The sequence below is a fragment of the Leptidea sinapis genome, chromosome 13 (assembly GCF_905404315.1).
Source record: "Leptidea sinapis chromosome 13, ilLepSina1.1, whole genome shotgun sequence".
NCBI lineage: Eukaryota > Metazoa > Arthropoda > Insecta > Lepidoptera > Pieridae > Leptidea > Leptidea sinapis.
The window spans coordinates 1,839,744-1,866,236 of record NC_066277.1 but is presented as its reverse complement, the minus strand read 5'-3'; the positions used below and the strand labels follow the sequence as shown (position 1 = coordinate 1,866,236).

General features: G+C 36.6%; 1 protein-coding gene across 1 annotated transcript in view; it reads right to left on the bottom strand.

Moving 5' to 3' along the window:
- The window catches only part of LOC126967691 (chromosome transmission fidelity protein 18 homolog), a 77,911-nt gene extending 54,022 nt beyond the window's left edge, over positions 1-23,889 (bottom strand). Inside the window, exons 1-14 of the mRNA XM_050812277.1 lie at positions 23,704-23,889; positions 23,178-23,634; positions 22,046-22,199; positions 21,373-21,555; positions 19,297-19,516; positions 17,679-17,807; positions 17,122-17,284; positions 16,043-16,235; positions 12,620-12,765; positions 10,938-11,169; positions 9,928-10,083; positions 8,183-8,327; positions 7,110-7,204; positions 5,047-5,196 (exon numbers count right to left, since the gene is read on the bottom strand). Coding sequence (XP_050668234.1) covers positions 5,047-5,196; positions 7,110-7,204; positions 8,183-8,327; positions 9,928-10,083; positions 10,938-11,169; positions 12,620-12,765; positions 16,043-16,235; positions 17,122-17,284; positions 17,679-17,807; positions 19,297-19,516; positions 21,373-21,555; positions 22,046-22,199; positions 23,178-23,634; positions 23,704-23,791 — 2,511 coding nt within the window. The 5' untranslated portion in view covers positions 23,792-23,889. The remainder of the gene's footprint in view (positions 1-5,046; positions 5,197-7,109; positions 7,205-8,182; positions 8,328-9,927; positions 10,084-10,937; positions 11,170-12,619; positions 12,766-16,042; positions 16,236-17,121; positions 17,285-17,678; positions 17,808-19,296; positions 19,517-21,372; positions 21,556-22,045; positions 22,200-23,177; positions 23,635-23,703) is intronic.
- Between the last annotated feature and the right edge of the window lie 2,604 nt (positions 23,890-26,493).

The window sequence follows — 26,493 nt, the reverse complement described above, 5'->3', positions numbered from 1 at the left end:
ATTACCGCAGAGCTAAATCGCTTGTACCGCCAGTAAAATCACAGAAGTCAATCTTATATGAAAAACTAAAACATATCTATGTGGGAGGGTCCGTTGCAAAGGATGCCGTCAAAATTATGGGTACCGCAACGGCGTGCCAAGTAGTGTGTAAACATTATTGTGTATCGGTCTGAAGGGTGCTAGTGAAATTACTGGGCAAATGAGACTTAACATCGTATGTCTCCAGGTGACGAGAGCAACTTCAGTGCCGCATCGAATTTTTTGAGTTTTTCAAGAATCCTGAGCGGCACTGCATTGTAATGGGCAGTGTGTATCAATTACCATCAGCTGAACGTACTGCTCGTCTTGTCTCTTATTTTCATAAAAAATCAAAAAGATGTACCGATGTGTACGTGGTAGGCGAGGATTATTTTGGTGACTGTCAACGGTTCATCTACCTCAAGAAATAAAAAACTTACCACAGAAATGATTTTCTGGACTTCTTTTTAAATGGCTAATGGACAAAAAAATTTAAAGTGTTAAGGATTATTTTTTACTTTTAAGTAAACTATTTGCATGCTTATTTAAATTAGCCGAATAGAAGACTCTACAATTAATTTAATATAATTCTATACTTCACTATACGACACAATAAATAAATTTCATTTCATTTCCGATCGGTTTCATTCTTTGGTGTTGCGTAGAGATGTCCCTACATCTAGAAGATTCAAGGAGGCCCTTCTTTTTGAATCTTCTGGGGTGCAGGTGTTGTTCAGGTAAAATATAAAATTCCACCGCATCAGAATGTCACCACCGCGTGTTTTACTAGAAACTTTTTACCATTCACAGCCATTTTTTGTTATCATCTGCGGGATTCTGTATTCCCGAACCGATACCACATTTTTCCACAAGTTTTTCAATCACGATAAAAACGCGTATTTTTCTTTAAACGTTCTTAAACTTCATTTGAAACAATTTGGCTTTACTAGGAGACGTTCAACAACGGATGCAGGTGTTGAGCTAATCAAGAATATTTTTGATGCCTGGGAGGAATCGCAGAATGCACTTGGCATCTTCTGTGATTTATCTAAGGCTTTTGATTGTGTTCAACATTCAACGCTGGTCAGGAAGCTATACCACTATGGCATAAAAGGAACTGCGCTCGATCTTCTGACTTCATATCTAAACAATAGAATTCAGAGGGTCGACGTGAATGGCAGGAGATCTCCTGGGACTCCTCTCAGTATGGGGGTACCACAAGGGTCTATTTTTGGACCGTTCCTCTTCCTTATCTATATAAATGATCTTCCTGTAGTATTACCATCAGCTGAACGTACTGCTCGTCTTGTCTCTTATTTTCATAAAAAATCAAAAAGATGTACCGATGTGTACGTGGTAGGCGAGGATTATTTTGGTGACTGTCAACGGTTCTATCTATTGCAGCACCGACGCTTTATAGTTAACCTTATATTATTAAATATAATTTGCACCAAAATGTATGGATGCGGGACTCGAACCCGCTCCTCTCGATTTCCATCCGAGCTCGTTTACCAACCGAGCCAACCGTCCGAGTGACGCATCGTCTTCTTCTGTCTTGTCAACTCTCAGGTTGTGGCATCTAATCTTATCTTATAGTTTTACGTAGTGAAAGTTTTATTACATCGACCCCAATTTTTTCTTCTATCTATCGCATGTCGCATTACAAATGGCCACAGAGTAGGAGTCAAGTCGAAAATACGCGAAAGGGCAAATTTATTAAATATATATTAGTCCATTAGGTACGTAGTTAGGCGTACAGAAAAATTATATGAATATTTATTTCTAGCAAGTTCTTTTTCTCTTATTTTTTTTTCGGATTATTGACGGACTGCGATAGGTAGTTAAAATTTAGTTTGAAACTATGCACTCTCTCTTTGCGAACATTATAGATTCTTTTGTTTTTCTCTTAGCTGTAGTATAAAGTACTATGTATCACCTGAAGGAATGAGGACCTCAACCTCATCTCGTGCCTACAAATTGTCGCCTCAATGAACAATGTATATAATTGTTGGGTTGCAATTACTAAGTTATAATTCATATTATTTGAACATAGAATTTGTGAATTGTGTGGTGTGGTGTGTCATTGGCATATATTTCTATCAATAAATAACCTATATATAATATTAGCTAGATTTTAAAATAATATGTGTGCATTATTTTGTGACTATTATTAATTATATATAAGTATTATAAAGCAAATATATTAACCATATGATTATGTGAAGCATAACCATATTATTATCACTAGATAGTAAAAAACAAAGTCACTTCCCGCTGTCTGTCCCTAGATAGCTTTATCTTTAAGCGTTTGCGAATCCGACAAAAATAAGATATTTTTCGGTACAGTTTGTGATGAAATGCAACTTAATCAAACAAAACTAAAAATTGCCACAAATATATTACTTTTTTATCTCCAATTAGCGGGAAATTTTTGCTTTGAAATTTTGATATTTTATGTCGTAAAAACAATTATCCGTTATCTCCTCACACAAAATTGACGAAATAGGGCTTCATTCAGGATCATTTTACTGCTACTACTTACATAATTTTGTTTCTTAAAAAATACGTAAGGAAAGCAGATATAATATTTTCAAAAACACGAGAAATAAATTAATGAGTATGTTATAAAAATCTCAGATATTTACCAACTCCTCTTCATGGGTGTAATTTTCAGGGTTTTCGGGTTCAACAATAACGAATATCGGGTCAAAATCGAAATCCAAGATGGCGCCTATGAAATTTACCAAATTCTCTTCAAGGGTGTAATTTTCATGGTTTTCGGGGACAACAATAACGAATATCGGGTCAAAATCGAAATCCACGATGGCGGCTATGAAATCAACAAACTTTTCTTCATGGGTTCATGAACTTGAATTTTATTCAAATAAAAAATTTTATGAACGATGCGGGAATCGAACCAACGAACTCCAGCGTTCCGTGCTGGTGCTCTAACCAACTGAGCGCACTGTTCGAGTACCGCCTCGTTATAAAATTCTGTAAATATTAGAGTTGAGCAGGTTATCAACTAGGAGGTAGATCCTGTAGATGAAGCCACAACCTGAGAGTTGGACACAGCAAAATATAATTATAAAATACTATCACTTTAAAAAAACATAACATATTGTTTCAATTTTATTATAAAGGCCTGTATAACAATATCCCACATGCAAAATTAATTCTACATTCCCTAAATAAGCTGAGAGTTGCAACCATACCTTAGGAAAATAAAATGAAAGTTTACTATATACAATAAAGTATCATTTATTAATTGTATAATTTGCACGTCCAAAGCATCAGACAACACATAAAATAGAAATATTTACATTTCGACTTTTCAGCCACAATATTTACTAATCTATTCTCTAAACCAATTGTTTTTTTGTCAATATTAGAAATTATAAGATGTTCTACTTACTCGCGGCCACGCTAAGCCTGGACGATACAACGTTAGGAGCGAAGGTGTTCTACACACTCGCGGCCGTACTCTAAACCCGCAAGATACAACACTCTTAGGGAAGATGTTCTACTTTTTCGCATCCGGGCGCTAAACCTGCACGATACAAAGCTAGTAAGTAAGATGTTCTACTTCCTCGCGGCCGCGCGCTAAACCTGCATGATACAACGCTAGTAGTTTAGTTATTTTACTTCCTACCAGTACCATCTGCTTCATGCTACATTAGCCCTTTCTCACTCTATCTCAATCAGACTCAATCTCCTTCCCCTCTTCTTGGATAAAAACGTCCTTCATTTTCGTGACACTTTATTTCGTTTCATCCGTAAAAATTTGCGCGGCAGCCATCTTGGAATTCAAAAAGGATCCCAAATTCGATCTCTGCACCCCCGAGAACCTCGGATTTATATCCGTATTGTTGAAATCATAATATTTGCGCGGCGGCCATCTTGGATTTCAAAAATGACCCCAAATTCGATCTCTGCACTCTCGAGAACCTCGGATACGATATCCATATTGTTGAATACATAATTTTGCGCGGCCGCCATCTTGTATTTAAAAAACGATCCCAAATTTGATCTCTGTACCCTCGAGAACCTCGGATTCGGTATCCATATTGTTGAAATTATAATTTTGCGCGGCCGCCATCTTGGATTTCAAAAACGATCCCAAATTCGATCTCAGCACCCTCGAGGACCTCGGATTCGATATCCGTATTGATGAAATCATAATTTTGCGCGGAGGCCATCTTGGATTTAGAAATGTATCGCAAATTAGTTTTCTGCACCCCCGAGAGCCTCAAATACGATATCCATATTGTTGAAAAAATAATTTTGCGCAGCGGCCATCTTGGATTTCAAAAATGATCTCAAATTCATTATCTGCATCCCCGAGTATCTCGGATACGATATCCATAATGTTGAAATCATAATTGTTCGCGGCGGCCATCTTGGATTTAAAAAAAACTGCGTTTACTGCACACGACGTTATGCGGCAGAATTGCCATCTAATTACTAAACGAATACATCAAACAATTATCAATAATACATAGGTGTTAAAAAACATGAAAGTTATCTGTGAAAAAAATTCAAGTATCAAATTCATTTTATTCCCGCAATTAACTTTAATTACGTGTATGTGTTTGAGCGGTGTCAGTGTAGTGGTGCGATTCGATACCTCTCTGTTTTGAGAACGCGTCCTTAAAACTAAGGCGGATTTTGATTCTGTTTTTTTAATAGATAGATTGATTTAAGAGGAAGGTTTATATGTTTAATACATGCATAATATAGTAGAGAAACACTGATAATTTTATAAGTTTCTAATACGATGTCGTCTATAAACATATTTTTAAGCGCATACATTGCAAATAGCAGGGCATAGCTGTTGCGGCGGTACCGGCTGAGGGCGCGGCGGCGCGTGCCTATAAATCTAATCAAATCAAAATCGCTTTATTCATGTAGGTCACGGAAATGACACTTATGAATGTCAACTCCATCGTTGCTCTAATCGGGTCTAACCCGGATTTGGCTCACTGAACGAAAATAATTCACAGAGTGGAAATAATGCACTATAATTACCTGTGTACTTGTTTTCTCAATAGCTTTCGGTTTCAGCGTCTGCAGATGATTCGGCAATTTCATATCATTTGTTATCTGCATCTCTTTTGCTCTAGACGCTGTCTTGATCTTTCTGTCGCTTTCTTTCTTGTCTGTAGTATTTCTTGTCATCTGCACAAATAAAGTAATCATTTCTGTCTAAATTGTTGATTGCAAGGAAACTTCTTGTGGTGGTTGATTACTGTTTTTGATTTACTAATGATGGAATGAAATCAAAATACGCTAGATATTAATTTAAAGGAAGCCTAATTAAACTTCATACATAAAATATTTAATCTTGTTTCATTATTTATGTTTACGGTCGTATAATTGATGCAAAAATAACATTAAATTGTAGGTAATGTAATCAGGACAATGTACATCCAAAAACATTCTTTTTTTTAAACTACTGGGTAATAAGATCAACAACGATGGTTAATTTAAAAAAAAGAAAATTAAGAAGAATATGAAAAAACTGTAGCGCATGAATTTAAAGCGTCCTAAATGGGACTTATTTTGACAGGTATTTGTTTACGCTAACACGCTAGTCAAGATATTTTGAAGTAAAAACTATTACTAATAGTTAGTTATTGTAATTAGTAATATTGTGAGTATTGAATTACAGTAAGCTAATACGCTCGGCTATGTAACAATTGTTCACAGAGGGAGGAACGCAGGGAGATTTTGCTGCCTTAGTAGACTTAAATGAAGTCAGAGCAAAATTTAAAGAATAATTTATATACAATAAAATTGCAATTTGTATTATTAACCTCGCCTTGACGAGGTTTTCACTTCTGACAAGTGGTGTTAAACACAAACAGCTTTTATCTCTTATTGTTTGATATTAGAAGTGAACTGTATATTGTTTGGAGACTTTATAAAAACAAGTGTGAAGAAGAACAATGCTTATACCACCTACATGTACTGCTCGTTGCCACAAACAGCATATTATACCGTTGCATGGCACTACAGGAACCAACGTGGTTGAAACAATTGAGAGGCGGCTGAGAACGTCTGAGACAGTACCTTCTCGTACGGCGGTTGCATCTATCTGCTTCAACTTAGGGATTGCTATCGGTTTCAACTTAGGGATGAGGTACAGTAGCGATATATGTCACTTCAGCATGTCCGATCTTCACAGTTGACATTAACAAGGACTTTACCAAACAACATACAATGTCAAGATCGAACATTTATGGTTTTTATCACACCTTCCTTTTAACATCGTTTCAATGTGTCAATGTGTCGCACGAAACATATATAACTATACAAACATATAAATTGAAAACAAAATATATATAATCAACGTATATTATATTATCAACGATACGTCACTTGAACGGTTGGGTCAGTTGGTAAGAGCGCTCGAACGGAACGCGAGAGGTCGCGGGTTCGAGTCCCGCATTGTTCATAAAATGATGTTTTCAAATTTTATTTGTGTAATTAATCCTAGAAGTGAGGGTTATCACTTTAAAAAATAGCATAACACATAACTAAAATATCATTGCAATTCAGTCGTAAACAGTCAGCCACGTTTGGCATTAGCTTCTAAATATTTGAATATTAAACCACTGGCTAACGCACACATTTACAAATTAATGTTGGTCATTATCTAGCTGTCAGATCGTCTATAGTATATTATAAATCGATGTCATCAATCAACTTCAAAATTTACCAGTGGGACGCTCCTTTGCACAGGATGCCGGCTAGATTACGGGTACCACAACGGCGTCTATTTCTGCCGTGAAGCAGTAATGTGTTTCGGTCTGAAGGGCGCCGTAGCTAGTGAAATTACTAAGCAAATGAGACTTAACATCTTATGTCACGTGGTGACGAGCGCTAATGTAACACCGCTCAGAATTTTTGTGTTTTTCTAGAATCCTGAGCGACACTGCATTGCTCGTCTCGTCCCTTAATTTCATTAAAAAAAACTTGCAGGTGTAATTTCATGTTTTGACGTGACGGCTGATGGTATGATAAATTAATAATTAAATGACTTCAGCGCTCATACGTTGTTGTGGAATGTACAACAGATGCAATATTACCATTTGTTCGTTCCGTCGGATGACCTCCAGCTGTTGTTCCGTTGCTAAGGCTTGCCTCAGCGCCGGCGAAGCTCGAACACGGCTCTCGATATCGCCTATTAAACAACCAAGTATAAAAAGATTGCTGCTCAATTATTGTTCCCATTAAAATAAGCCACTTAATGCTTATGTGAAACTTTGTAGAATTCCATGAATTTCATTCGTTTAACTGAAAAGGTGTCAATTCCGCATGTTTTACAAGTACATTTGGCATGGATTTCTTAGTTGAAAAGGGTATATTTTTTTCGGCAATGATTAAAAAAGAATTGTACTCAAAATGAGCAATTAGCGTGAATAACCGCATCTGTGGTTTTGGGGTTTCTATTTGGGATGAAGTGTTCTCACTTCTTTTTCTCAAAAATGATATTGCGTATCAGACACATCGCACCAATATAACTGACGCGGAATGATGACCATGTTATACCTTAGAGATCTCGCAGGGAAATTCCAAGCATAGCCTTCTCCGTTGCCCTCTAAGCAACCATGAGCTTTCTCATCAGGCCCATTGTTAGCGACCAGGTCTGCGTATCGTAAGTCATCACTGGCAACACACACTGGTTGAAAGCCTTCGTCTTCAGACACTGTGGTATTTGGAAGATACGAGAAGATACGAAGACGAGAAGATTTTACGGAGCTTCCCGAACGCTGCCCATCCGAGTTAAATTCAATGAGTGACCTCTTTCTCGAAATTGGATGTGCCTAACAATCCAAGGTCCAATATCGCATTAACATATTTGTTACCATTTTTACATTTCGCATAAAGAGGCAAGGGAATTTTTTCTTTAGTAAGAAAGTATAATTTAGACATTATCGTCCAAAGTATCTTTCACTTTTTTGAAAGTTGACATATTTCATAGCGTAATCAACAAGAATCCTTTGTGCCTGTCAGTGAACTTAAACAGCAAAAGATAGAAAGCTGAAGTTATTACAGAGTTTGTATTACTTTTGCCGCTATAACAAACATAAAAATTAAAATAAAATAATGTTTCATTGACAAACCCTACTCGTATGATGAAAACTTAAGCATAACTCACCCAAGAAAGCGATTCTGTATACGTCGGGCTCCAGTTGAAAAGCGTAGAGCGAATCATGCGTCGGCCGCTGTACGTACTGCAGTCCATAGTCGCACATGGCGCCCGCACACCGCGACAATGTCGTGCGTTCACTTTCGCTGCACAACTACAAAATATACGTGGTCATAAATGAAAGGGATACAACTATCTTTCAGTATACCTAATCGATCGATCAGCTATTTTGAGCGATTGCCAATTCCTCGGTCACGAGGTAACTTGTCAGATTACTCTGGAGGGCATAGACAAATTAATTGTCTTGAAGAAGCTAGGCATCATAAATAGAGCACGGCATTACTTCAAGCCGGCCCACATTCCAGCACTCTAGAAAGCGCAGATCCGGCCACATAAGGAGTAATCATCTCTGGTCTGGCGCACCCAAGTATCAGTTCGAACCATTTCACCAGGTGCAACTCAGACCTGCTAAAACGGCTAGACCACTTTGCGTTGCCTGGAGAAATCGCTTCATTGTGTGACATAGTGTTCCGAAGAGCTGTTTGACCTGATTCCAGCTGCTCACACAGTTCACCACCATATGGATGTGTGGTGTTGTGTGGAGGACCACAGTACGGTTTTCAAGTGACTTTCTTCCACGTACAACAATCTGTGGAATGAACTGCCATGTGCGGTGTTTTCAGGACGATACCACATGGGTACCTTAACAAATAGCGCGTTTACTATTCTAAAAGGCCAGCAGCGCTCCAGTAATTCCTTTGTTGTTGCAAAAGAATATGGGCGGGAATGATCACTTTAAATCAAGTATCAGGTATCGAGCGTATGCGCTCGTAAAAAATATTTTTATTGATAACATCGTCTCGAAGGACCAAAAAGATTTCAATTATTAAATTGCTAGAAATCTTTTGACAAAATCACAATAGTAAATTACATACCTAGGGAGGAAAGAAGGACATTTCAGTCCACGTGCAAAATGAGACCCGACCCGAACGTTCGAGATTGGCAAGCATAAAAATGAATATGAATAAGAAATTCGCTCTTTATTTCGGAGTAATAAACTGAAGAACTCATTTTCTGATTTTTTTTATTTCTTTAATTCTCACAAAGCATCGAACTAAGTAATGACTATTATAGATATTGGCTGTCACACTTTAAAGAAGAATCCAAAGAGGATGTAAATACTACGTAAGTAAAAATAACAATTTAGTTTAGTATGTAACGCGCAGTGATTTGACATATGCTTGAAATAGTAGTAATTCCATAAAAAACAGTACAGTATCGCGATTGGCCAAAGCCAACCTCAAAAGGTACGAAGTTTGAAAGCGAACAGTTTCCTGATAAGGTAGTGGATTTCGATCTCCCTTTTTCACAAGATTATAGCCGTCATCTGTCAATCTATCAATGACTGCACGTTTCATACAATCGAGTGAATCGCTTTTTTCTTAGAGAGTTTCGCTAGCCTGGAAGAATCAACAAGTCGTTGCTAGGTTGGTGCATTGTGTGAATTAAGGTTGATTTTTTGGGCATGCGTCAACAACTTCAGAGGGTGAAAAAGTTTTAACGCATTTGTAATAGCACTACGTAAAAATTTCAGAGGACAGAAGTGCCTTTTACCTCCCAGAAAACAGAACAGAAAAACGAACATTCCGTGAAGGTGTTTTAAAATAATATTAATTCTGGACAAAATAGAGTCTATCGTCTACTTCAAAATAATTATTAGAAATTGAATTGTATGTTCCGTGAAACCAACGCACCTGTACATTAGCAGACCTCAAGGTGGGATTAAGGAGGTATGGCATCATAGGCAGTATATCCAATATCAGGGCCACTCGGCTGGTCAGCACCGAAGGAACACATCCACGCACCACAGAACACACTATGCTGTCCAGCTCGCATTTCTTGCGATACATCTAGAACATAATGAAATGAAATTTTATTTAGAAGAAGCATTGTACTTAAGATCAATACTCCAATATGTTTCATCAATAATGCCATGCAAAATATGTAATAGAGTTGTCTAAATACCAACACACTGCTGATATACTGAAACATGTCAGATTTGTCAATGCTATCATTAATACTAATTAAATTATTATTTAAAGATATTATAATATAAGATGTAAATAATTTAATAATTCATTTAGTACCTATGTATAATATCAACATATTTAATGTCACAAAAGTATATAATTAACATATATTATTATCAAATAGACTAGTTCATAATAATAATTCATTTTGTATTGAAAAATTCATTTAGACTATAGAAGCACTTATTCATTAACCATTGATGCAGTCTTCTTTTAAAAACCTTGAAGGCAATTTATAATATTTTTTCATAGACATGCTGTAACAATTTCTACTAAAAGATGCAATTCTACAGGAGAGAGTTATGAGTCTATTTGGATACCTTGTGTTTAAAACCTTCGGGGTTTTTTTATAAATATATATTATGCATATGAGGCAAGTTATGGTGACCACCTGACTGAACCTGTCACCCATATAACTCGTGGCGATTAAGAATTCATCAGCCACGCGTTATTATTGTACAATGTAAGTGATGTACTTGAGCATGCATTCAAAATTATATCACATTGCAATCAGGTTGCCATTGAGAACTGACTAGTCACGCAGTAACTCCTCTATAATATTTAACTGTTAGAGTAATTGAGCAATCATTAGAAATTGTGTCTTATTCTGTTCAAATTACGATCGAAAATTCAGCACAGTCACGCGTTATTCTTGAATTTTCAATAAAACTTACCTCCTGAGCTTGCATCGGGAACTTAATCTTGAGCTGTTGTCTGCTTGCGAGTATAGAGTGACATCTGTACAGACAGTAGGGCAGCATTCCATACATTGAGTAGTTCTGGCTTCGTAGTATCCACGTGTTGATTATGTCGTACAATGCGAGCCACGACGTACTCTCACACGCAATATGAAGCCGGGCGTCCACGCGAGACGTTATGTAGTTCTCGAATATTCCGTCTGCTAAGCTGAAAATTATGTTTTACATGTTTTCAACGAGTCTTACTATTTGTACCAAAGGATACAATTAGAGCTTTGTTATTTAGCATAAGTATACAGTATGACTACTGAGACACTATCGATATTTAAGCAGAGTACTCGATTCTCGTTCTAGTTGTGCAGGGTGTTAAAAATCCTGTACTATATGTACTGTATGGAGTAGCTTATAAATATTGATTTTCAGGAAATAAGCACATTTATAAAAAGTGAAAAAAAAAAGATTCATAACCTACTCATCTATAAAAGATTGGACACCTCTGCCTGCGGCCATTTTCATTTTTCCCCGCCCACACACCCATTTCATTCACCGACAAACAACGAAATTCTTGTACCGTTTAATCTAAGGGGTTGTAATTTTTTATTTTATTTTTAGAGGTACCTCCGCATTCTACTTCATATCCGTGTCAATTATCGTACAGGGTTTTTTTTAACACAGTGTGTAATGTGACTCTTTTGCAAGCGCCGATAAGTCCGTGGATCCACTTTCACGTCCCCAGGTTAGCGTCTAAAACCATGCTTCCATACGTTGCATTATTAAATAACTTTCGTTTAAGTTTGCTAAGTAGTCAAAAAAATATTTTTTGTTTTTTTTTACAATGTGGCAAATATCACGTCCTTAAGTATAGGTAGTGTATCACCTACACACCACATAACACTTCTAAGCGGTATGAAATAGGAGGGCAACCAAGCGTACTTGATGGTTAGAGATCACCGCCTCCCAATCTCACTTACAACAACAGGGGAATCACAAGAGCGTTACCGGTCTTTTTGGTAAATGTACACACTCTATTCTAGTTTGTAGCGCAATAAGTAAAACCGTTGACTCCGACCACTCGAACCTCGCCAGCCACGTACCATTATAATTTCGGATTTCAAATACATATTATGTACGTTTATTTGACGAAAGTCGGAGATAGAGAGATAGGAGATTGGAAAATAGAGAAGTTAAGCCCGCAGGTTACCTTGTTATCCTTATGTGATTGCTTTCGCTTACATTCTTTAGAAACACTAGTGACTAGAGGAACACTACACTTAAGATAATTCTCGTGCCTCATGTTTTTATAACTGTGTTTAATGACGAAACTTTGCTCTAATCATCACAATTTTTTTTTTTAAAAAACGAAGTCTGTAGGTAAATAGTGAGAGAGTGTGTGTGTGTGTGACACACACGGTTATTCTTAAAAGTTAAACTTTTAGAACTTTACCAGTGGGAGTCTCCTCTGCACAGGATGCCGGCTAAATTATGGGTACCACAACGGCGCTTATTATAGTGCCGCTCAGAATTTTTATGTATTCAAGAATCCACTTTCTTTTTATTATAATAAGGGACGTATCATCAGCTGAACGTCATGCTCGTCTCGACCTTACTGTTATAAAAAAAATAGTTTTGCTGACTCGAGAAGACTTGACTTCACATACCGATCATATTCCCCCGCAGCCTGTATAGTCCTCAGGGTCGTGTCTTCGCCGTCACAATGCGTGAATATAGCCTGCAACGCTTGCATCATAGTCTTGTGACAGTCCTTCATACCGACCGCCGCGCTCTCAACGTCTTGTATTGTCAACTGGAAATAATTGACAGATTTGAATTATTTATACCTACTAATGCACCCCAAAACACCCAAAAATTTTCTGTACAACCAAAGACAAATTAACCACTACGTTCAAGAGACCAGTCACTAGTGGGAGGCTCCATTGCACCGGATGTCGGCTAGATTATGGGTACCACAACGGCGCCTATTTCTGCCATGAAACAGTAATGTGTAAGCATTACTGTGTTTGGGTGTGAAGGGCATATCATATGTCTGAAGGTGACGAGCTGTAGACAGTTGTAGTGCCGCTCAGAATTTTTGGGTTTTTCAAAAACCCTGAGCGCCACTGCGAGGAATGGCAGGCGTATTAATTACCATTTGCTGAACATCCTGCTCATCTCGTACCTTATTTTCTTGAAAAGTAAAGACCGGAGTGCAATAGAAAATGATGAGAAATGTCGCTTGTATGAAACGCGTGGCGTAAATCTTGATACCAAGTATTGGCAAGTAAAATAAAATGTTCCAAAGTTGAAAATTTCAAATTTTATTTAATAATATTATAATCGATTCGAGCGTTTGCCCGCATTTTGTGTTTAGATATTGTGCCAAATAAAAAAGGGTTTTTTTTTTTGTAATTTTAACGAATTGTATTTATGTAAAATTGTTTAAATTGGTTTTTCGTTAATTTATTTTCGCAAATTTTATAGTGTGTGTCGTGCCTCTTTTTCGAGAAGGCTATACTCAATGTCATTTGTCGGAACGGATTTGTGTAAGTCAACAAACCGGTTCTTTGAAAAGAAGACCGAGATCAGAAAGAAAACAATCTACTGAGCCAAGGCGACGATCGATATATGAGCCAAGCTTTACGAAATCAGAAGTTAACCTTCAATATTATCAAAGACAATCTTGAACATGTTAGAAATGTGAGTGTTAGCGAATGGGCTGTCAGGAGGAGACTTCTAAAAGTCGAAATACACAGTCGAAAAGCAGCTAGGGGCTCTAAGTTACTCCGTGGGCACTGTATTTTAAGCAAGGATTTCCCAAAAATGTGCGACGTGGACAGGTGTAGATTGGAGCTTTGTTGAAGATTGAAGTTTTATTTTCTGATGAAGTAAGAATCTATTTGGTGAAGGCCAAAGGGCAAACGTCGTAAAGTGCTATGAAGACCAGGAGAGCGTTATGCAGCGTTATTTGAAGAAAATATACGAACGGTAGGGGCTCTGTCTGTACGATTGGGGCTGGCATAACTTCTGGACGATCGTAAATAGTTAGTTTTCCTAGAAAATGGTACTCTAAATGCACAACGCGACATCACGTAACTCCTAATTCCTCACATACAATCAGCGTTAGCTGTTAGAAGAAGTGCAGCTGTGCTGATGGACGACAATGCTCGAGCACACCGAGAGGGCGACGAAGACGCTTGCTTACTTAAGTGAAGCCGGGATCTGCCATTTGGATTGTACCGTTGAAGATCGGAAGTCCCGACCTCAATCCCATTGAGCATCTATGGACTTTCCAAAACAACGTGTTAGAGCTGTACACCTAGCCTTACAGAACATCCGAGAGCTTAAAATTGCGATTACTCCCGAATGGGTTGCGTATTCCCCAGGAACTCATAAAAAACCTCGTCCTAAAAATCAAATTTAAACAAATTAAGATCGACTGAATTACCAAACAAACGTGTTTTTAAATCAGTAAAGAATATTTAATTTGTCGCATCTACAACTTTCCCTTTTACAACTGTTAATACTAAAAGTCCTACACGAATAATTCAAAAACTATTTACATATCAAAATTTCATCACGAATGTTATGGGGTACGCAAATGCAGAAAAATAATAATAAGAAAAATAATCATTTATTTATTTATTATGTAGATAGGATAGTAGTTGATAGCTCTATTGCAATGTCAATAATAAAATAAAAAGATTAATTTTTTTCTTTGTGTAAGAAAAGGAGTAGCCTATGGATCACTTAATGGTAAGAAATCATCGCCACCTGCACACTCTCTTGAAACACTAGAGAAATCACAGGAGCGTTGCCGGCCTTATTTAGGTGAACGTGCTTTTTTATAGTTACGGTGTCGTAACGTCTTGGAAACATTTGAGCAAGGAAGCTCGTTCTACATTTATAAGTGACGGAGAGTTCCTAGAAGACCGCACTGTGGAAGAAAGCTATACATCCAGATGGCCGAGAATGGTGATTAAGTTTGTGGCATATGAGACATATCCATGCATACTAGTGCGTTATACCTATAACTTTGACAAATGTGATTTTTTGGCCTAAATCAATCAATTATATTATATGACTTAATTTTACCCATCACCTAAAGAATTGCTAGTCTTGCTAGTAAGCATGTTAAGTCTTAGTAATCCAAGAGCTTCATTAGCTATTTCTCAGAAAATCGTCGATCAGTGCCGGAAGAAAGTAGTGTGTTCTATCCAGCCCTCTCTTGAGAAGATCTCAGAATGGGGCAAAATGAACCTTGTCCAATTTAACCCCCAGAAGACTCAAGTTTGCGCGTTCACCACCAAAAACCCATTTGTCTTATTATCGCTCTTCAACAACGCTTCCCTCAAAGCCTAGGCGATGCTTTGGAAAACCCTTGCGCTCGTTTGTCCTCCTCTTCGATAAGCAACGGCACACTTCACACCGAAACTTAAATAGTGCATGTACACTACTGCTTGGCGGCGTAAAAAGGCGCCGCTGTTGAGACCGATGAGCTCTTCGGAATAGTAAATAACAATCATTGATGCACAATATACAAGTAGACTCACAATCACGCTCAAAAATGGTCTGAAGCAAAACTATGCCTACGCATCTATTAGGCAGATTTATCGTTCAGTTGTGTTTCGACCGCGTTTTGAATGCAACGCCACGCATTGACAAAGTATTCAGTGAAAAACTGTTTGTGTTTTTAAAACAAAAAAATAAAATACACAAGAGCGACATCTCAAGTCAATTTCCTAATATGCAAATAGTGGGGTTGAGCAGGTTATAAACTGTAAAGTAGATCCTGTAGATGAAGCCACAACCTGAGAGTTGAACTAAGCAATCAAAATTTTATAACGAGGCGGTAATCGAACGGTTAGCTCAGTGGTTTAGAGCACCGGCACGGAACGCCGGAGGTCGTGGGTTCGAACCCCGCATCGTTCATAAAATTTTGTTTTTCAAATTTTATTTGTGTATCTGTATAACTTAATGTATACGTATATACAACGGCAAACGGGCATTTTTAGACGACATTTTTATAGGCGATTGGGAGTCTAGTTGCTTCTAGTATGTACAATGATAACAATATAAAAACTTACATGTCTCTTTCCTTTCGCTTTGAAAAAGCTAAGTACGTGTAGCGCACTTCTGACGTCACCACGGGCGCGTGCCGCTAGCGCTGCGAGCACACGGGAGTTAGCGCTCACTCGCTCTATGCCCGCAACAACACCCAGTCGAGCGCACAGCCGACTGACGCTTACCCCGCTGACGCTCACCACCAGCGACACCGGCCTGTCCACAACATTTGCTTTTAGCTTTAACATGCGCCATTTCTTTAAAGCTATTGTCAAACGACAGCGAACCAAAAGAGCAGTTAAGCGTTTTCATTTCATTATGTATAGTATCGGTTGTGTTTATTTCACAAAAAATTGACACGAGTGGCGTCCCGCAACGCTTGGTTTGCTTACTTTGTAGTTTAACGTCACCGCTTCGGTTCGCAGTTATGTTTGTACAATAATACCTTAATCGCTATAATAAACTCCCAAGAAAGGGAGTATTACGCGTGACAGATTATCTAGTATCTTAACTATAAAGATGAACTGGAATTCCGAAATAAGAAACAAACGTACGTAAGAAACGACAATATTCACCAGGACCTCAACAATGAGTTTGCTAATAATGCTATTAAAAGAATGCAGAGCCAGCTCAGTGAATCTCGAGGCTATTCAGCTTCTCGAGAAGACATGCATAGAAGACTTAAAAGGACTAAGCCCTTCGAGCCCTTTTTTTATGGAAAGCCAAATGTTGTGTGGTCAGCGCCGACATTCTCCTGCAAGATCATGGGAATCACAGGAGGCATGGGGTAGTGTAATTTTTGGCATAGTTATAATTTACATGGAGAAGAAGTGTTGAAAGCTAAATCGAATAACATTGTAGTATGCATTACAAATTAATAAATAAAATTTTTCTTTTTGGCAAAATTCAGTACTATAAATTTTACGGATGGCCTTTTCTCTGCTATTGGTGGTATCTAATATAGAAAACGTCATTGACATTATAACATCTTAAAAATATCCATATATACCACCTGTAGTACAAATTAAATGACATTTGAGATTTATTTAATACATTTGTTTAATTGTATTTATTTCAAGGAAAAATCCTGAATATGTCATACCGCAAAGGCCTCAGTGAAGTCGCATATAGATCATTACATATGGCGATGACTGGTCGCCTCAGAGGTTGTGATTTCTTCTTCTTGCCTTCTTCTTTCTTACCACTCGCCGTGCACCACTTAACTAGCAATTCTACTGTTTGTAGCGGGGCACCATCAATTTCATCTGTAAATTATTATCCCATCATTTATAATAGAATAAAGATGAACTGTATTTAAGTTACCTATCGACCGCATCTATAACAGCACTCCAACTGAATGTCTAAAAAGGGCAATTTTAACAATAATTTAAACAATAATATACTAACCATTAGATATATAGAGAATAAAAAGCTTCGGGTGGAATTCGAATGGCCTCCAAGAAAGCCATGTGTGACAAAAATATAACCAACAAATATCCAAGCCCAATCTGATGCTCACACTTCGGTGGCTTCGGTCGCAAGTTTTCTATAATTAACAATTAAACATAGATACTTTAAACTTGAGCCTAAATACATTATTGCCTATTTGAAAATTTGGATAAATAACAAAAGGCCTAGCGACCATTTTGAATAACTCACCTAAAATGAGACAGTTCGGTCTTCTTTCAGCATCGAGTACGGACCTCATCAACGTAGCACTTTGCAGTGCCGATTGAAAGGCTTCAGTGCTTCTCTCATCTGATGCGTTTAATTCGACGGGCCTGTAACCTGACAAATAGGCGCATAGTCAGTTTACTATTCAAATGTACAATCAATTGTTTACTTAAACAGAATTCGTAATTACAAGAATATTGTTGTTTAATAATCCATTTGTAAGTGAAGCAGTGAACTATTTAGAAGATAGTAACAATTTTGGGGAAAACTATCGCTGATCAATCATTCAGTCAGAAACAGGGCACAGGAAACTTTTTGTGTAACTAGTCTTTATTTTCACTAATAACTTTTGATCGCGACCAGCTAGAAACCAAACTTAACAATTTTAAGATTTTCTCATCAAGGGCTTTCAACGATTATGGGGATCTGTGCCTATTGTGGTTGCTGAGGAATAAAATTTCCAACACTGTCCTAGTGCTTTATATACATATAGATATTTCATTTTAGTTAGCCAATCCAAAAAGAAACTTCGTAATACCCGCATTTACTACTTTAGTAAATCTTAAGTGACCCTAATGCAACGCATTTCCTTTATTTCTTTCAATATCTATACTGATGAGAACGCACTATAATTCTTACCAGTGTGAGTTTCTTAACACGGCATCTGCCACCGACCAGTAATGTGCAGAAATTATTCGTGTTGCGGTTTGAAGAGCTAAGAGCTACGAAAATTAATAATTGGCTTGGCTAATGCAACTAAACATCTTCTGTGATTATAAAAAAAAAGTTAAACATGTGTTGAACTCGTGTTTTAGAAAAGTTCTATTACAAATCTGTGTCTTTCTGTTGTTTAGCGTTCAACATTCTTTAGACATTGCTTATATTTAAACACCAGTCGAATCTTGTCTAAGGTGTGTCTAACAGAAAGATCATATTCGGAAGATTTAGATTATATGATGAATGACTTTAAATTATATGATGTAAAAAGAAACAAAAATAGCTTCCGTTTCTTTCATTGTACCTGTACACCTCAGTTTATGTTGTGTGTAACGACTTTTTAGTCAAACACAAGCTAAACACTGTTTTGTAATAGAAAAAGATAAACTCCATTTTAGACGTCGTTACTGTTAGGTCACTGACGTTGTTAAAGTTAGATCAATGACTCACAAAACACGTGTCTAAGCCATGTTTAATTTATTTTTATGTAATAACACCGCTTATTTGGCGACTTAAGTCGCCAAGCGCAATTGCGATGCCCCTCAGAGTTTTAATTTTTTTATAACAGCCCTATTTCGTAATGGACAGTTCTATCAGTAACCTGCACTAGTCTTCCTCGGAGCATAAAAAAAAATGTCACAGGCCGAAGGGTGTAGTAAGAGGCGACTAAGGGCATTTACCAGTGGGAGGCTACTTTGCACAGAATGCCGACTAGATTATGGGCACCACCTAGCGCTTTTTCTGTCGTAGGCTTTATTGTGTTTCGGTCTAAAGGGCGCCGTAGCTAGTGAAAATACTAGGCAAAGGAGACTTAACCTTACCGCTAGAAAATGCTTGTAACGTTAACAAATGAGTGCAAGAAGTCCCCAGTACAAATTCATATTACCTGCAATCTTTGCCAACAAGTGCGCCAAGGTTGTCTTTCCAACTCCTGGGGGTCCATGCAACAAGGCCACTTTGAAATGAGGTCTTCCATCATCATCCACTTCAACTTCCGAGTCCCTTTTGCCCTTCCATTTGTTCGTTAGTTGAAACTGTCCTGTCCTTTTGCTGAATGTATTGCGCTGAGCAGGTTCCTTTGTTTTTACGTCCTTTTTGAAGACTATCTTCGATGTGATTTAATCAAGAATGAGTTAATTATTATTAATATAATTCAAATCAAATCATAATCACTTTGTGTAGGTCTTGGAAATGACACTTATGAACGTCATTTTTCTTTACGTTTTACATCTACCACCTCTTCAGAAAAGGTTGAGCTTTAATGAGAAGAAGTGTCAAGAAAGTCATTGCAACTCTTTAAAATCGACATTTACAGCTTCATCGTTTTAGAAATAATTTCAAATAAAATATATGTAAAGTGATGCAACAAAAATACTTATAGTACGTCAAACACTCATTGCCTTACATGAGTAAATCAAGAAAGTAAATGTAAATTTATTCATAAAAATAAGACCTATTGAGTACAGTAGATGCAACATTCACACACAATGTAAATAAATAAAGGTGTTTTGCGAGTATTTTATTAGAGATTGTAAAAAATATAACCTTAATTTTAAAAACATGAAGCAGAGTTTCATTCAACAGGATCATCCTGCCACCACGAGCAGCGCCCGTTCACGAGCATGAGGCATGGACCAGCCATCACCTCCCTCGATCATATTTTCGGGAAGGAATCGGCATGTTCCACGTCGCCGCGCATTAAAGTGTGACGCAGTGACATTAAAACGAGCATAACGAAGCCTGACACGAGAACTCAACTCAGTTAAAAGTATAAAAGCCTTGGATTGGTAAGATTGTGTATGTTGCAATGAGACATTGCTGATAATTTCATAATTAAAGTTTCGCGCAAATTCCCCAATCCTCCGGTCAAGCTGTTTCACACATTAACACACTTTATCTAAAGCTGTTGTTTTCATATTGCATATAGACATAAAAATTGTATTTATATGCATAGGTTAATAAATTAAAGTTATAAAATTAAAATCACTGGGGAACGCCCACCATTTAAGTGATGTCACATCAAATATTACTGATCAAAAGTACCATTACAAACTCCAGACTACCTGCAGATAGATGAAGTGACAATATTCCATTCTTCATAGGTAACTCCTTTTTTATAAAAAAAAAACTAAATATCCTTCTATATTTAGCAAAACTAAGCTAGACAACAAAGTTTTTGCAATATGAGATAACAATATTTATACGAGCTTGCAATAAAACATTATAATATTTATAGTATAGTTGTTTTGTATAATGTTCCTTCTATACTAAGGTTAGCGAGATGAGATATAGAATGTAAACAAAAGGACTGTTATTGAGTTACATTGTGATAGCAACCGATTATTATCTCTGTCCCTATCACTCGTACGCAGTAATGGTATCAGTTGGTCGACGATAGCTGTCGTTCCATGTTTCGTGGTACAGGAAAGCAGTCAGTACCGCTTACAACAGTTGTCAACATTTCGTCCCCCATTTTGTGAACAAGATCAAACCTGTTTGGACTGTGTTCGAATTGATACCTACGTACTTTTTTGTTTCTGTAATTACTTAGTTTTTAGTTATTATACTTATAATTACTTCGTAAAATATGCACCCTGCTGTCGTAATGAAATTGTTTCACAGCACAACTGTCAAACTGTGCAAACATTAAAGGAAAAACAAATTTGTTGTTTTTATTTAATTTAGCAGCATTTTCCTATTTATTCACCTTTTAAACCTTCTCTGGACTTCCACAAATAATTCAAGACCTAAATTAGCCAAATCGGTCCAGCCGTTCTTGAGTTTTAGCGAGACTAACGAACAGCAATTCATTTTTATATATATAGATAGATTATTGCTGTTGTTGTAAGTAGTTTGATTTTATTTATGGAATGATAACTATTCTTTATTTATGTAAACTTTTTGAGCCCCTGAAGCTTTGTTTACATTCTTTATCTTGTCTTGTTGGCCTAACTATATTTACCTTATCCCATAAGTGCAACCAATGTAAGAGAGATCTATTAACAGGTTCTTCAGATAGAAGATCAATGTATGAATTGGGTTTGTATTTCTCTACCCATAGTTCAACACTCTCTAAGCTGCCGGTTGTATCCATCTCAGTCTCTGACTGATTTATTGTTTCTAACTGTGTTGCTTTACTTTCTAGCTGGAATTAATAACATGAATTATTACTCAATAGCACATTGTACCTCTTTTTACAATTTTCGGCAAATGGCGACCACATATTGGAAAACGTAGTGTTGGTAGGCCCTACAAGATGAACCGACAATCTGGTCAAGATCGCCAGAGTAGTTTAAATGAGGGCAGTGCAGGGCCACACATGGCAATCTTTGGGGGAGGCCTTTGTCCATCAGTGGACATCTTCCGGCTGAAATGGGTATGTAAGTGTACAATGAACCCAGTTTAGAGAATGTTGATTTCATTACTTAAGATGTTATAAATAATGCTGTTTAGTCCTAACTACACAATAAAGTCCACTCTCAATTGGCAAGAGTTTCTGAAGATGAACACAGACCACAGTTAATTTGTAATGAATTGATGAACTATCAATTTACTACACTCAAATCTTCCAAATCATCTTGTTGATGTAAATATATTATGTACATATATAGATATATTAAAGGTAAGCTACTAACAATTTTCCTTGCGTCTTCCCATACACTGGCATATGCAGCTTGCAACGAAAACTTCTCATTGCATTCATCAAGTGACTTACTCCAAGATTCCTCAGACTCCAATCTTACATAAACTCGTTCGCCATTATCCTTAGTCACAGGCATGAAAGGCCATCTATAATTTTATAGAATAATACACTTATTTATACCGGAAGCTTCTTCCTCTTGTAACACTTTAAACTGATAATTATTTATTTAACATTGATACTTTCACTTTTGCTTAAAGAAATATTTTTTTATTACAGGAAAGGCACTTTTTTCTTTTCAAGACATATTATTGCACTAATAATAAGAATTAAATTTGCTATAATGAGTGAACTAGTTTTTCCTTCATGGTTTTTTATTTTTAATTTATGAACAAAGTTAAATATAATAATATAATATGTAGGCTTAGGAAAGTAATATTTATAGACAACTCTTCTGTACAGGCATAAGTGATCTGACAGCCTGGAACTAGATTATGATTATTTTATAACAATAGCAGTGACAGTACAATATTTTATATTTTATAAAAAAAGAGCGCAAATAAAAATGCTGGGAGAGTTTCTTGCGCACCATTTCTCTTTCAGAGCACCATTTGTTTCCAACACTGTAGTAGTATTAGTATATTTGACAATCAATTTTGAGAAAATAAATGCCTTTATGGCCACAAGACTGATTGCCAAACTGAAATATGATAAGAGTAATAGCACATCCCAATATGGGCTAAGTATGATTACAAGTGAGTGTATACTTTAGTGATTTAACCTTAACATAAATAGTCGTTTCACAAATAAATTATCTGCACTCATTTGGAGAATTTCACTAAAATAGTAAGTTTATACATCACCACATATTTGTATGTGGATCCCTAAATATATTTGTACCAATGTAGTGCCATAAAGCACTCTCAGTATTTCAGTTTGAATTATTAGTGAATTTTCTGCCCTACAATTGCTGTGCTGCTCAGAATATATATTTTTCAAGATTTCTCAGTGACACTGCATTGAATCATATGCCATTAGATAGATTAATTACTACACAAAAGGCTTGCTTGTCTTGTCCTTCCTTATCATAAAAAATATATATGTTTCAGCTTAAGAAAAGTACCAACCTGGGGATATTCACTGAAATATTGTCTTTACTATTATATATAGATTTTTTATCAATTTGTATTCTATTACTAGGCTCCAGGAGCATTTGTTTTAACTTTCTTTCCTGTAATATCTTACTTATTAAGTCTAAGTCAATTTCTTCCTCAGTCTTTTGCTTTTTACTTGGTAATTCTAAGCTTTCAAAGTCGATATCTCCTATATCTCCAAACAACTCCTCTGCTGTTCTTTTGTGTGACCCTGAAACCTGGGACAGACCCAGACTGTTATTTGATACAGTATCTGTAAGTATTTTCTGTGCTGGCTCATCGAAAGATTGCGACAGTTCTAGTGGTTGCGGAGTACTGGATATTGCATCTGTTTGTCCCTGTTTTTGTTGTGTTGTCCTCTCCACCGACGAGTTAGAGAAGTCAAGACTTCTTTTAGCCGGTTGTACTCGCTTTTTGATGGCATTACTATCTAAAAAAACATTACTTACATTTATTTTTGCATTATAATTATACATCCTCCAAATTGTTATAAACTTACTTGAATGGTCTTCAGTCTCTCGCAATAGTTCTAATTCATCAGAATACATAAGCTCATACTCATCTTCAGGATCGGGAAAGTCATCCATTTTTGTAAATTTACAAAAGAAGTCCTTTTTGCTAGTTATACGTTATTTAAAATATTATACGCATGGACTAAGGAATATACTTCATTGTTTGTTTACTATTTTTCGATACCGGTCTTTGACAAATGTCAAAACTGACAAAGTACTGACTTTTTTTATATCAAAATGGATGTCTAATCTACATCAAGCTTTTTTTAGACTTTAGACCTAACGGGGTTTTTTCTAGTATTAACAATTTATTTTAAAATGATTTAAATATTCTTCTTTTAATGTATTTTGGTTTGAGCTGATGGTTTGATAACCAATGATGTAAACAAATAAATAAGAATAGTTCTGACTTTTTTTGAAGAGTGCAGCCCGAAAAGTTTGTGAAATGGAAATTGCTAAGGTTTTATTATACAAATATTTTTTTATTCACATTTATACAAATAGTGAGACACAAAATAATTGTGGACTGACTGTAGTGTGAATTTATTACGGTGCTGTCCTGCATGGTTAATGGTAAGAATGGTCAGTGAGAGTGGAGACCGAGAACATTTTTTGTTTGAGTGTGTTTAAGTCTACTAGCGAGCCTAATGTGCCTATATGAAAGACGTATTATCATAGTCAATGAAATCAGTCCTTGTAGCTATAACCGACTATAGGCTAAAATTGCCATTTCTCCCTTACTCTCTAGAATCATGAAGCATTATGAAGTGCAAGCTCTTGTCGTACCTAGAAAATCTCAAGTTGAAAAATGACACAGTTATTTGTGACACATCGGCAGGTACCTAGCGACGATGTAAAGTGATGAGAGTTTAACTGGACGTGTATCACTTAACTGAACGAGACGGGTCAATCTCTTTCAATGCCACAGTAATAAAGTAATGAGGTGCTTAGCACACCTAAAGAAGTTTTCACTTCAAAAAAATTGTGGATTCGTTTTATTTTGTAGTCTTAGTCGTGGTAAGAGGAGCTAAGGAACATCAATATCCACGTGCTCCTAATTATGTAAAATATTAAATTATTTAATTAGACCTTATTTACATTTAACATTCTTAACTGCTTGATAGGCCCGATTTGTTTGACAGCTAAGACCTGCATAAAAAAAACTATAATAGTTAGCGTGTACCTTTTTGTAAGAAAATAGGGTATATATAGCTGGAGGGCTTAATAATAAACCCTCCAGGATGTAACTTTCCACCGTAACTTACCTTGTAATTTTTATATACCCTGTTCCGGCTACTAGACTTTCATGGGACAGTGACGTCTCCCCTCCAATGCTGACGAAATGCCGGGGCTTACCATGATAATAAACCATATTATATAAAATAGCTGTAGCTGCGCCCATATTTAAAAGTTTTTATAAATTAAAAAAAATATATTTAAAAGAATATTATTTCATATTCAACTTGAATATCAATTAAAAGTGACCAGCTGAAGATTTCAAAGTAGACTGACTTTTCTTTGAATTTTCAGAATCCACTATATGGATACTATGCTGACATAGGGTTAGCCAATCTAGACAGAAAGCAATAAACCTGTGTTTGTATCAGAATGATGGGCAAATAAATTTATCGAACGTAATACAAAGGGGGATGTAGGGGAGGTGAGTGAAAGAGAAGGGAGGATGGCTTTTTCTCGTCGTTATTATTTGTACGTGGACATAAAGAAAATTAGACATCATTTTTCTACCTAGTCTAAACTAAATAGAAACCGCATCGTTGCGCATCATGTACTCTGTGAATAAGTGTTTATTTTGGCATTACTGTGTACGTCATACGTCATTTCGGTGTGATGCTTCTACTGCATCTTCACGAGAAGAGTTTGAAGAGTTTCTATACCTGAATCCTGTAGCATACATATAGTAATTCAGCACGCGTGAAGTCTTCATCTACAGTACGAAAAACTTTCTTTACCCATAATGTTATAAGTAATTTAAACTGCATTATAACCTTCTTGCCACAGTGGTTCCTGTTATTAACCTTGTTATTGTTATTAACCTTGTTATTCCGTAAGTTATATGGGTGCCCCATTCAAAGAGGGGTGATACAGATCGTCACTAAAATCACAGCTCACTGGAAATATCAGTAATTCAAGCCCGGATACATTGTGAGTTTAATAATTATATCCCTTTTAGGACACTACTCTCAACAGCATACATAGGTAGGTCACCTAACAGAGTGTACCTAGAGTGAGATGTGTGCTCACTCTAGGCGCCTGATAGCAAGAGAAGAGGTGGTAAAATAGAACAAAACAGAGCGATATTTTTTTTATGGCACCTTATGGAGGAGTGGGATTAACCCGTATGATAGTGATTGAACAAATGTTAAATTGAATCAAAAATTATATAAACCATAGATAGAACCACACCGATACAACTTACTACAGAAAAATAGTTTTCTTCTGAAGGGTACCGAAAGACAATCTTGCTGTAACTTGATATAAGTCAACTCCAATATAATAATAATAATAGCTCCAGTCAACCACAATAGTATCATCTAAGGGCGGATGCAGATATAACGACCGACAGAGAAATAATGCTTGAGAATTACAATTCAAAGAGAAAGAGTGTGGGCGGAGGCGAGTGAAAGAGATGCGAGACCGTTATCGTTTACGTTGCGATTTGCGTGAATAAAAAAAAATTCAGACACAAACTTCATTTTCTTTTCACAATTATATCGAATTGTCGTTATATCGATCTGAGCAAGCCCTAAATCGTTATG